This window comes from Polypterus senegalus, chromosome 5 (assembly GCF_016835505.1).
Source record: "Polypterus senegalus isolate Bchr_013 chromosome 5, ASM1683550v1, whole genome shotgun sequence".
Classification (NCBI taxonomy): Eukaryota; Metazoa; Chordata; class Cladistia; order Polypteriformes; family Polypteridae; genus Polypterus; species Polypterus senegalus.
The window spans coordinates 49,533,589-49,546,973 of record NC_053158.1 but is presented as its reverse complement, the minus strand read 5'-3'; the positions used below and the strand labels follow the sequence as shown (position 1 = coordinate 49,546,973).

General features: G+C 35.5%; 1 protein-coding gene across 2 annotated transcripts in view; it reads right to left on the bottom strand.

The window, feature by feature from the left end:
- Positions 1-4,142: 4,142 nt before the first annotated feature.
- Positions 4,143-13,385, bottom strand: part of sgk3 (serum/glucocorticoid regulated kinase family member 3) — a 118,774-nt gene continuing 109,531 nt past the window's right edge. For both annotated transcript variants that reach the window (XM_039754600.1, XM_039754601.1), the window contains exons 14-17: positions 12,536-12,631; positions 11,966-12,121; positions 5,338-5,427; positions 4,143-5,025 (exon numbers count right to left, since the gene is read on the bottom strand). In XM_039754600.1, coding sequence (XP_039610534.1) covers positions 4,855-5,025; positions 5,338-5,427; positions 11,966-12,121; positions 12,536-12,631 — 513 coding nt within the window. In that variant the 3' untranslated portion in view covers positions 4,143-4,854. The remainder of the gene's footprint in view (positions 5,026-5,337; positions 5,428-11,965; positions 12,122-12,535; positions 12,632-13,385) is intronic.

Sequence of the window (13,385 nt, the reverse complement as noted above, 5' to 3'; positions counted from 1 at the left end):
TGAGACACAACTGAATTTATCTGCATACAGGGTAAATTGGTACTGCTAGTCTCATTTTAATTAAAGCATAAATAAAGTCATATGAAAAAGTCTGGGAACCCCTCTCAGTCTGCATAATAATTTACTCTACTTTCAACAAAAAAAGATAACAGTGGTATGTCTTTCATTTCCTAGGAATATCTGAGTACTGGCATGTTTTCCAAAGATTTTTAGTGAAGCAGTATTTAGTTGTATGCAATTAAATCAAGTGTCAAAAACTGGCTGTGCAAAAATTTGGGTCCCCTTGTAATTTTGCTGATTTTAATGCATGTCACTGCTCAATACTGATTACTTGCAACACCAAATTGGTTGGATTAGCTCTTTAAGCCTTGATCTTCATGGACAGGTGTGTCCAATCATGAGAAAAGGTATTTAAGGTGGTCAATTGCAAATTGTGCTTCCCTTTGACTCTCCTCTGAAGAGTGACAGCATGGGATCCTCAAAGCAACTCTCAAAAGATCTGAAAAGAAAGATTGTTTATCATGGTGTAGGGGAAGGCTACAAAAAGCTATCTCAGAGGTTTAAACTGTCAGTTTCAACTGTAAGGAATGTAATCAGGAAATGGAAGGCCACAGGCACAGTTGCTGTTAAACCCAGGTCTGGCAGGCCAAGAAAAATACAGGAGCGGCATATGTGCAGGATGTTTGCAGATCACCTCCAAAGACCCACAAGAACATCTTGCTGCAGATGGTGTATCTGTAAATTGTTCTACAATTCCACACAATTGGCACAAAGAATATCTGTATGGCAGGGTAATGAGAAAAAAGCCCTCTCTGCACGCACACCACAAACAGAGTCGCTTGTTGTATGCAAATGCTCATTTAGACAAGCCAGATTCATTTGTGAACAAAGTGCTTTGGACTGATGAGACAAAAATTGAATTATTTGGTCATAACAAAAAGCACTTTGCATGGCGGAAAAACGACACCGCATTTCAAGAAAAACACCAGCTACCTACTGTCAAATTTGGTGGAGGTTCCATCATGCTATGGGGCTGTGTGGCTAGTTTAGGGACTGGGGCCTTTTTAAAGTCGAGGGTCAGATGAATTCAACCCAATATCAACAAATTCTTCAGGATAATGTTCAAGCATCCATCACAAAGTTGAAGTTACGCAGGGGTTGGATATTCCAACAAGACAATGACCAAAAACACAGTTCGAAATCTAAAAGGCATTCATGCAGAGGGAGAAGTACAATATTCTAGAATGGCCATCACAGTTCCCTGACTTGAATATTATCAAAAAGCTATGGGATGATTTGAAGCAGGCAGTCCATGCTCGGCAGCCATCAAATTTAACTGAACTGGAGAGATTTTGTATGGAAGAATGGTCAAAAATACCTCCATCCAGAATCCAGACACTCATCAAAGGCTATAGGAGGTGTCTAGAGGCTGTTATATTTGCAAAAGGAGCCTCAACTAAGTATTGATGTAATATCTCTATTGGGGTGCCCAAATTTATGCACCTGTCTAATTTTGTTATGATGCATATTGCATATTTTCTGTTAATCCAATAAACTTAATGTCACTGCTGAAATCCTACTGTTTCTGTAAAGCATGTCATATATTAAAAGGAAGTTGCTACTTTGAAAGCTCAGCCAATGATAAATAAAAATCCAAAGAATTAAGAGGGGTTCACAAACTTTTTCATATGACGATCTCCCAACAAAAATAAGCTACATTCCAAAGATCTTTGGAATCTTATTTCTCTGCTTAAATACTGTAATTTAATGCTTAATATATAAAATCTTGATAAACTGACAGTTTAATATCACTACAATTATTGCACTTAATGCAGTTTTGACTGCTCATATATGAAACCTGATGGATCTGGATTAATTTTAATGAGCTTGTTTGTTTATATTTAAGGCATAGTTTTCTAGCTTCTCTAAAATGGATTTAGTACAGAAAGAACTGTTAAAGAAATGGCTATCCACTTCATATTTATACATATTTTAAAAAAATATTGTACTATATAAAGTATTATTTGCCATGTATTTGTGGAAATTTTCAGTACTGAAAAATTATGATTCACTAGGGTTATAACATCAAGCCTAAGGAAAAAATTAACCCTGGAGAAAGTGAGTGAATAACTTGTCAATGAGAAAAAGAAATAAAGTATGGAAGTCTATAAAATAAACATTTTAATTTCTGCAAGAAGTTAGTTGTTTTATTTTTCTTCTTTTTAAAGTATGTGACGTGCAGATATGTGTATAGCTTCTTTTTAAAATATACCTTGCAGGTAAAGAATCAGCATTATTAACATAACATTTTTCAATTTCTGAACCTCTTAGGCTAATCGATATCACTCTTTGAAAATGCTTAGGGATGCTACAGCAACTACCTAACCTATAGCTCCAAGGGTCACAAATATGAAGGACTATGATTTTTACTGCACTAATTGTCGTTCTAAGGAAAGTTTACTATGTAGGTATTAATTGAAAAAAGACAAAAAAAAAACTTCCTGCCTCATCTTGAATTATACTACCTTTGTAAAATTACTTTTCTCAATTCTATGCAAAGGAGTGAAAATTAAGACAAAAGTTAAAACCTGTAGAATTCATGCAGTGTAGAATGGCACACCACAGTTAAATTGAGTTTTTTCATGTGTGTGTACATTTAAAAATATAAAGTAACAACAAAATGGCTTGAAGCTAGCAAATACAAATAACATTTTAACTTTTAGGTCGAAGGATTTCCTGGAGCTGAAGACCCATCGTTTTTCAGTCCATTATCAGCTTGGATATACAGTGAAATTATGGCTTGTCTCAATTGCAATATATCTACTGTGTGTGGGTTTGTGTGTGTGTTTAATTTTCAGGACTTGTATATAAATATCTGTGTTAGTCATGTATATTGAATAAAATTTTATACACTATGCCATTAAATGTTGATTTTAAACTAGAACTTGCCTGCTATTTAACTTGCCACAACAATATTAATCTTTTTGAAATTCACTTTAACATCTTGCTTGTTGCACGTTTTTAGCTACATAATATTGTAACCTTCTGCTAAAAAGCATGTATTTAGTGCAATCTACTTGCATTCCAATATTGCTTTTATTTTTTTTTAAATGACTGTTACTTTAATATTCAATAAGCCCAAATGTAATACTATAATGTACTTTTTCATGAAGTAACTAATGTACAATGCTCGAACTTTCAAACAATTAACTAATTCATTAAATGCAGCTGAATGTTATACTAAGTTCTAACTCAGTTCCCTCTGCAGTTTCCAGTTGGGCTTCTACAATAGTCAACCTTGGAGCTCAGCCTCATCATTTACCCTGAACTAAGGACATCAATCTACAATGGAAACTGGCTACAAAACAAATGTGCTTGTGGGCTGTTTCAAGATTCTAGTATTGTTTGGTTTCCATCCAACATGGATGGTGTGCACCATGGTCCTGTCTATCCAATGGACATTTTTAACAGGAATTGTGTGATTAACTTGCATCTTTTCATATTATTAGTAGTGTATATTCCTTTGGAGAGAAGGGTTTTTATCTAGCTATCCTTCCATGGAGGCCATACAGTATATGTTCAGACTTTTTAAGAAGGCAAGGCCACAAACTGTAACACTTATCACACTGACAGAAAATATGGACCGTGAAAAAGGGTTTAGGTTCTTAGCTGTTAGCTGGTATGGCATTTGCGTTAATTTGCTGGGACACCTGCTGCTGGGAATATTGGAAAGTGTTGAATATTCTCCATTTACAAATTATCATTCTCAATGCAGAATCATGGAGGATGAATGTAGGAGTTTAAGAGTTTTTGGAAATATGTTCAGAATTGTTATAGTTTTCCTTTCACATATGTTGAATTAATCTTACCAGAAGTCCTTACTGTATATTATGTTATTATTATTATTTTCCACACTGAGGAACTTTACACTAATTACTGAATATGACTGATCTAGTTAAATAGAACTGGTGAAAACTGATTCTGGGCTGAAATGAAAATGCAGAAGGGTTAACAGATATCAATGAAATAGATAATATATATGTTGTCTGAAATCATAACATTGAATATTAAGCACTTAACACATCCATCATTAGTAACACTTCTGGTGTTTAAAAAAAAAAGTGCAGAGATTTATCTACATATTAAGTCATAGGAAAAGTAAGCCATACAGTATTTATTTACCCTCTTATCATACAGTTCATAAAGCACTTATATTATAAACACATATTTCTTGTAAGTGGACTCTGTTTAGAATACAGCTGTTTAAAAATGTACACCTGACCACAATCATTTTTCTGACATTTTAAATACAACACACTCCAAAGTAAATGCCAAAACAAACACAATGTTTCACTTATAATAGTAATAATGACAACTTGGAAAAAATACAAAATAATGAAAGAAAATATTTCACAACATGAAGTTAACTAAAAAAAAAGAGAGGAAAATGCTAAAGATTACATACATTTTAAATAGAATTTAAGCAGTACACAGTTTTATAGCTAAAATCAACTGATGTACACAATACTTAATATGCATTGCTTTAAATAAGTACACAAAAAAAGAAACATTATTAAAAAACAAAAAAAAAAAACAGAAAAAAGTAAGGCTTTTTCAGTGTAACCTTTGTACATTTTCAGATTATGAAAGTAGCTTTGGAAGTTAGAAATGCAAAAACCACTGCATAACTTAACATTTCAGTGCATCTATGTAAGTATGACTAATGGATTGGAGATTTTAACAGTTCAAGACTTTACTGGCTAAAGGCAATTTGGAATTAAGGCAATTTTAAAATATCTTGATCTGAGATTTATATATTACTTTATAATTAAACCGTTTGGTGAATAAGCACTTCTAAAGGAATGAATCTTCTGAAGGAGGAGCATAAGAAAACCCAACAAAAGCATCATCTGCCTCTAGAACACTAGCATTCACAATAGATCGTTCAGAGGAGCAGCATACAGAATGTGGAACCATTTCATCTGTAAATTCAGGATCAAAGTTGCGAATGTCATCTGGACCATCCTATTTAAAAGAAACACAATATAACATATGATTTGCATTAATCATTTTATCACCTTGGCATCTAGTCTTCATTCCAGATGCATTTCACTCCACTGTCATTTTTTTTTAAATTTCCTTAACAGCATAGTCTATAGCAATTAAATATTGTAATAACAAGAAAGCCTCTTGAGCAATACACAGGACAAACTAAAAAGAGCTAATCTATTCTGTACAATTTTTGAATTTACAAAATTAAATTATGCTGGTTTCTAATTAACTAAATTCATTTGATTACAGTACAGCAATAATGCCATGGCATCTAATGATACATACCACAATGGGACTAAATGGAGGAGGGATCTTCTTTTGAACAAGGTCTTCCCAATTAATGACATAAAAGAATGAATGATTTTTTATTTCAACCTGCAAAAGAAATGATTTGTTTTTTGTTTCCAAGAATTTAAAAAAAGTGTTTTTATTAATTCAAATATCCCTTCATATTCTGCATACTAATTGCCTGTTTTGACAAAGCTACAGTATTTCACTTAGTTTGAGTTCTTGGTTGTATTACTTATTAGTACCATACCAAGCACAATAGCAAGCATAAAGTTTGTTGTTTGTAGGTTAATTTTTTTGTTTTCCTTAGGTGAACCCTTATTGTGAATGATAGTAACAGAAATCCTTATTTAAGGACTGTGCCATTACAATCATAAAATGAACCTCGTTCAGTTTTTGGGTTTGTTTCCTGTATCTGTTTGAGGTGAACTTCTTAATCTACTGTGCTGAACAAGTCAGACACTATACTTGTTTTACAAAACAAAAGATGATGGTGTAACTATCCAAACATTGATACCTTCATTAGGGCTGTTCGATATAACGATATATATCGGATGACAATATGAAAACGTCTATCGCTGCACATTACGCTATCGTTTGTTTCGTGGTGTCGCAAAATAAACTGTTTACGGCAATATTTTTTTCATTGTTTTAATGGCCACCACGTGGATGCAGACACTAGCATGGCTGATGAAGACGAGGCAACACCAGGTAGCTCCACACAGAAGGACCTTGTTCCTAAACGAGGGGCTACCTCTGTAGTATGGAGATGGTTTGGATTTGAAGAGTCTGACACGGACCCGAAAACGGTACTGTGCAAATTATGCTGCAAACCGATCGCTACCACAGACTCCAACACGACAAACCTCTTCTACCACCTCCGCAAAAAGCATGTGAGCGAGCATGCAGAGAGTTTACAAATGAGAGGCAGGCCACGTAGGATATTACAGTTGTAAAGGTACTATTTAAAAGAGCATGTTAAAAGCTTGGAAGATTAATTGCTACCAAAACAATTTGCTTAAGGCATAATTTTCCCTGCAGCGTTTGCTGTCAGCGTTAATCTTGTTAAAATTACTGTAGCGTCTTCCAGACGTAATGACGATCCTCTTGGTTAGTTCCCTCTTTATTAAACACAAACAAAAAATGGTTGCTGTTGGCCACAACCACGCCAACAGACAGCAATCCAAAACAAACTCTCTTAGCTAGGGCTTACAAGATCGCCGCCCACTCCTCCTTTTCACAGCGCCACACACCCCGAACCTCCTTTACCTTACACTCTATTACAGTCCATCAGAAATAACAGGGACAACAGAATAAATAACTGAGAGGGATGTAAATCACAGAACACAAACTGCAGAACAGAACTTTACAATAAAGAACAGAACGCTACATTACGCTTACGCCACAACTGCATATCGACGGCAAATCTCGTTAACGAGTTACATGATCGCCCTGCTTGGGGCTGGACGGCATCAACACGCTAGCGCCGCCCAGTCCCACGCACAGGCTTATCAGCTGTAACTCATTAACGGAGATTTGCCACACTACGATGTGCAAATTAACATTTTACTAGAATGTAGCGTAAAAAATATTATATTTAATATTATATATTTAATATATTTTTGTCGTAAGCCTTATTGCTGCTACAGTTTGAAGTACAATGTTTACATTTGGTTTTGACAGTTAATGTTAGACTTGTATTTATTTTGTTTAAAGGGTTTATTGGCCTTATATAGTTTAGTTGTTAGTGCTTTGATCCTTTTATCTATACTAATAAAAGGCAAAGCCCTCCCTCCCTCCCTCCCTCACTCATTTACTCACTCACTCACTCACTCATCACTAATTCTCCAACTTCCCGTGAGGTAGAAGGCTGAAATTTGGCAGGCTTATTCCTTACAGCTTACTTACAAAAGTTGGGCAGGTTTCATTTCGAAATTCTACGCGTAAAGGTCATAACTGGAACCTATTTTTCTACATATAATGTAATGGAGTTGAGTTGGAGATGGCCGTGGGGGGCGGAGTTTCGTGTGACATCATCACGCCTCCTACGTAAGTACGTAGAGAACAAGGAAGAACTCCAAACAGCGATGAGAACAAAAAGCCATTTCACAATTGAGAAGGCAGAAAAACATTATGAAGCAAATGATGCATACAAGCATATTCATAAGTACAGCTACTGCGTAAACAAAGCACGGAGTGAACCGTAAGTTTATATTAAATTAAGTTCATAGACAGGCTGCCACTAGCGTTTGTAATTTAGTGCCTGCCCATATAAGGCCGTCCATCAGCGGAAATCCAATACAAACACTGCCGTAAATATTCACGGGTGAAGGACTGTGCTTATGTAGAGGAAGATGAGATGGTCAGGGTGGTGTTTGGCACAAACTCAGCGAAACTGCGAGAGAAACTTTTAAGTGCCGGATCTTAGCTGACATTACACGAGATGGCACCAGCACAGCTGGGAACCTTCAATGCATGAACACCAAGCAGCTCACATGAACTGACGCAGTGCACAGACAAAAAGCAACAGTTCCAAAGAGTGCTGAACAAAAACCGAATTACACAATTGAGAAGGCAGCAAAAAAAATATGAAGCGTCTGATACATAGAATCATATTCATAAGTGCAGCTACTGCGAAACAAAGCACACGGTGGAAAAAGTGAATGTCCCACTAAAGGAAGACAGTGTAAAAAAAACTCGGCATGCAGTTTGTCACATCTCAGATAAAGAGGAAGACGAGCTGTTTATTGATGCAGTAAGAAACTAATCCATGAATGAAACCTCTTATCTTTACAACGATTGACAAACACGGAATGTAACTTGAACACAACACATCGTACAAATACGACCCTGATTGAAACAAATAATGATAATCAAATCCTTGATGACAGCAACATTCAATAACATTCACAAAACAATATATATATATATATATGTAGCTTTGTATATATATATGTGTATATACAGTATTTATTTAGATATGTATATGTTTATATACAGTATGTATATATGTGTGTGTGTATATACAGTATGTATATATATATATATATACTGTATATATATTTATATATATGTTTATATATGTGTCTGTGTGTGTATATATATATACATATATATATATATATATCTATACTAATAAAAGGCAAAGCCCTCACTCACTCACTCACTCACTCACTCATCACTAATTCTCCAACTTCCCGTGGGTGGAAGGCTGAAATTTGGCAGGTTCATTCCTTACAGCTTCCTTACAAAAGTTGGGCAGGTTTTATATCGAAATTCTACGCGTAATGGTCATAACTGGAAGCAGTTTTCTCCATTTACTGTAATGGAGATGAGCTTCAACGCCGTGGGGCGGAGTTTGTGTGACATCATCACGCCTCCCACGTAATCACGCAGTACATAGAAAACCAGGAAGACCTCAAAAAGCGCCAAGAAAACATGCATTATATAATTGAGAAGGCAGCTAAACAATAAGAAGCGAGCGAAAGTGACATATACAACCATATTCATGAGTTCTGCTACTGAAACAAAGCACGATGTAAACCTACACTTTAAATTAAGTTCATAGACAGGCTGCGCTGGCGCTTGTAATTTAGTGCCTGCCCATATAAGGCCGTCCGTCAGCGGCAATCCAATAGCAAACTGCCACGGGTAAATATTCACGGGTGAAGGACTGTGCTTATGGAGAGGAAGATGAGATGGTCAGGGTGGTGTTTGACACAAACTCAGCTAAACTGCGAGAGAAAGTTTTAAGTGCCAGGACTAAGGTAACATTAAATAAAGCTATGGACATAGCACGAGATGGCACCAGCACAGCTGGGAACCTTCGATGCAAGTACACCGAGTGGCTCACGGGAACGGACGCAGGGCACAGATAAAAGCAACAGTTCCAAAGAGCGCTGAACAAAACCGAATTACACAATTGAAAAGGCAGCAAAAATATGAAGCGCCTGATAAGCATATTCATAAATGCAGCTACTGTGGAAACAAAGCACACGGTGGAAAAGTCAATGTCCCGCTAAAGGAAGACAGTGTAAAAAACCCGCATGCAGTGTGTCAGGTCTCAGATAAAGAAGAAGACGAGCTGTTTATTGATGCAGTAAGAAACGAATCGATGAATGAAACCTGTCATCTTTACAACGATTGACAAACACGGAATGTAACTTGAACACAACACATCCTACAAATACGAACCTGATTGAAAGAAATAATGATAATCAAATCCTTGATGACAGCAACACTCAGTAACACTCACAAAACAAATACTGTATATTGACAGTCATGTTACGCTATTTTTAAAATGTTCCCTTTTCTTTTCTACCTTTTTAACACACTACTTCTCTGCTGCGATACGCTGGTATATATATATGTATATATATATATATATATATATATATCCCGCTCTACATACTCGAATAATGGATACTTTATTCGCCATCAATGATTGTTTTGGTAAAGCCATACTCAGTGTATTCATTAGATGAACGGTAAAAAAGTAAGAGCGAGGGAGGATGACTCATTGAGGCATGCAGGCTGTAGCGCCAACTCTATCTGAATTGCGCGATCACATTTGAAAAATATATCTTTTCAAGTTCTATTTAGTCCATATGTGTCAAACTCAAGGGGCGGCCACATCCGCCCGGTGTAATTATATCCGCCCGAGATCATTTTATATACTGTATTATTGTTATTAAAGCCCGGTATATGAAGCGCTGGTAACACAATAAACTACAGATCCCATAATGCAGCGCTTCAGCTGCCTTGCCAACACTTACCGCTAATCAAGTCTACCTTATGATGCTGCAAGTTATTGCGGCTAGAGTTATTGCGCACTGAGTTTGCACGGCGCTTTGGTGACTTTGAAGAACAAAAAAAGTCCGTCTACATGCGGCTCGAACCTTGTGCATGTTTGGTAGCACATATCTGTGTGAGAAGCTCTTCTCAGTGATAAAGACTAACAAAACAGCACACAGGAGTCGCCTCACTGATGAGCACCTGCAATCCATCCTGAGAATCTCCACAACACAGAACCTCACACCAAACAGAAACGAACTTGTGGCCAAAAAGATGCCAGGCGCCCAGCTCTAAAATGACATATGAGCAAAGACAACTGGATGATTTGATTTGTTATTGCACGTAAGAGCGGAGTCAACTGTTTTAACAAACAGCGTATTGCACTGATACTGTAAATAGCTGTGTGTGTATATATGTAGATATGTATGTATATGTATATATATGTTTATATATGTGTGTGTGTATGTATGTATATATATATATATATATATGTAGATATATATATATATATATATATATATATGTGACAACAACACTCATCACTCACAACAGTGACAAAACAATTACATTGACAATCAGGTTACGTTATTTTCAAAATGTTTCCTTTTCTTTTCATTGCTTCTTTAACACACTACTTCTCCGCTGCGAAGCGCGGGTATTTTGCTAGTATATATATATATGCCAGCAACACTCATGACAATGACAAAACAATTACATTGTCAATCATGTTACGCTATTATTAAAATGTTTCCTTTTCTGTTTACTTCTCCGCTGCCAATCGCAGGTATTTTGCTATATATATATATATATATATATATATATATATATATATATATATATATATATATATATATATATATATATATATATATATATATATATATATATATATATGACAACACCACTCAATATCAATGACAAAACAATTACATTAACAATCATCTTACGTTATTTTTAAAATGTTTGCTTTTCTTTTCATAACTTCTTTAACACACTACTCTCTCCGTAAGCTGGTATTTTGCTAGTATTTAATATATGTTGTGAGAGTTATTGCTGCTACAGTTCACATTTTGTTTATGTCAGGCATTTTATATAGCAGTATTTTATATTGGGCCTTTAGTAATTTGTTTTTGAAAAGTGTTTTATATTTGATACATTAACATTTTATGTTTACATTCTAAGTCAAACATTTGCTCAAATGTTCTAAATAAAAGAACAGAAATAATTACAAGTTGAGTACTTCTCATTTTTGATTTTTTTTTATTTAAATGAAAAAAAAGGAGTGGTGATTATATAAACTATTCACTGCATACAAAGAAAATGTACTATATTGTGATATCGGGATATGAAATGAAATATCGGGATATAAGATTTTGGTCATATCGCACAGCCCTAACCTTCATGCATATTTTTACTGTTGTAGCATCGTAGTTTGTGTACAGTTTGGATGAAGAGCAACAGAATGGAACAGAGTAGAAAGGGCCAGGCTTTGAGACGGCAATCCTCACTTTGTGCAGGGTAAAAGGGCACATTTGCCTGGTAAATAAAAGTTTACTTGTGTACAGACAACCTGTTGCCCACTCTTTTGCTTACATGTGTTGTTCTGAAAAGATGGAGCTGTCAAGTGAGAGACAGAACAAAGTCCCTGTAAAGCTAGAAGTAACTGGTCAGAAACCCATTTGATAGGTTTCATCCTCCTATACCGGTCATCATTTAAATCCACATACTAAGTCTAGTAAATGTCTGTATCGGAAACAGTAAATCTGCATAGTTTGTCAAAAGAAACATTACTAAAATACATTACTTTGTTAGATCAGTTGATTACACTTACAAAATCTTCCTTTGAGCCTAGTCTTTTTGTTCGGTCTTTTTCTAGCAAACTCTCCAAAAGATCCCATGCTGCAGGTGTTGCTCCAGGCCTAATAGCCAAGTGCTTGTGAAGAATATTTTCATACATTTCTGAAGTATCTCTGCTATAAAATGGGGGCTAAAAAAAACAAAAAAAAAAAAAACAAACTACATTTTATTTTGAAAATTAAAAAAACATGTTAATTGTAATTAATATAACTGATATATGAAAACTCAGAACAAAGAACTGGAGGCATTCATTTTGATTAAAAATGACAGAAGGATCAAGAAGTTTTTTTTTCCTGTAACTTTTAAAACAAAGTACTCAATATAAACAACTTGGAAGATGTATTCCAAAAATTATGAGTTAGTTAAATTATTTTTATATTTTTTTAATGTTTTAAATGTGAATGATAAATTATGTAAAAAGCCAAAAGAACAACTCATTGGAAATTCATTTTGAATGCTTGCTTAATTTATATAAATAGCTGTGACAATGGCAGACATAACTAAACAGATTATTTCATCACAGATGAAATGGCAAAGCTCTTACCAAACCATACAGCATTTCATACAGCACGGATCCAAGGCACCACCAGTCAACTGTATTATCATAAGGTTGCTTTCTCAGGACCTCTGGTGCAAGGTACTATAATAAAGAATTGGGAAAATCAAGAGGAGCTGGTAAAAACGTATACCTGCACTTCAGAATGGGTAATCCACCTGAGGCAAAGCATGTCTAGGCCTTTCCTGTGCTTAGATGGGAGACTATCTAGGAAAAGCTTGGGTAGCTGCTGAAAGAGGGGTTCATAAGCACAGCAGGGGACGCTTCCCCTGTGTTCCGTGTGTGAATCTCAATGCTCCAGTGCAGTGACAATGCACGGTTTATATATTAATAAGAAAAGGTACCATCTTTCAGGTGGAATGTAAGCTTCTTTGTGGTCATAAAAGATCCCTAAGCATCTGTCAAAAAGAGTAGGGTGATTCCTCACTACCCTGGCAAACTGCCCATCATGGCCTGACTATTTTGGACCCCTAATCATCCCCTGTCTCTAATTCTCTCAACTCTTCACCTCCTAATATTTAATGTGTGGTGAGTGTACTGATGTAAAATGGCTGCCGTCGCATCATCCAGGTGGATGCTACGCATTGATCGTGGTTGAAATGGTTCCCCTCCGTCTCTGTAAAGTGCTTTCGAGTACTGAGAAATGCACTATATAAATGTAAATTATTATTATTATTATAAATAACATGATGTATTAAATAAGTAGTATAGCAGACATGCAATAATCCTTCCCACTGTAAATCTATAGAAATTAAACATATTTTTTCAAAAAGGAGGATGTCAAAAAATATGCAAATTAGACATTAATGCATTTAAAGCGGAAATGTAATAAAGATTG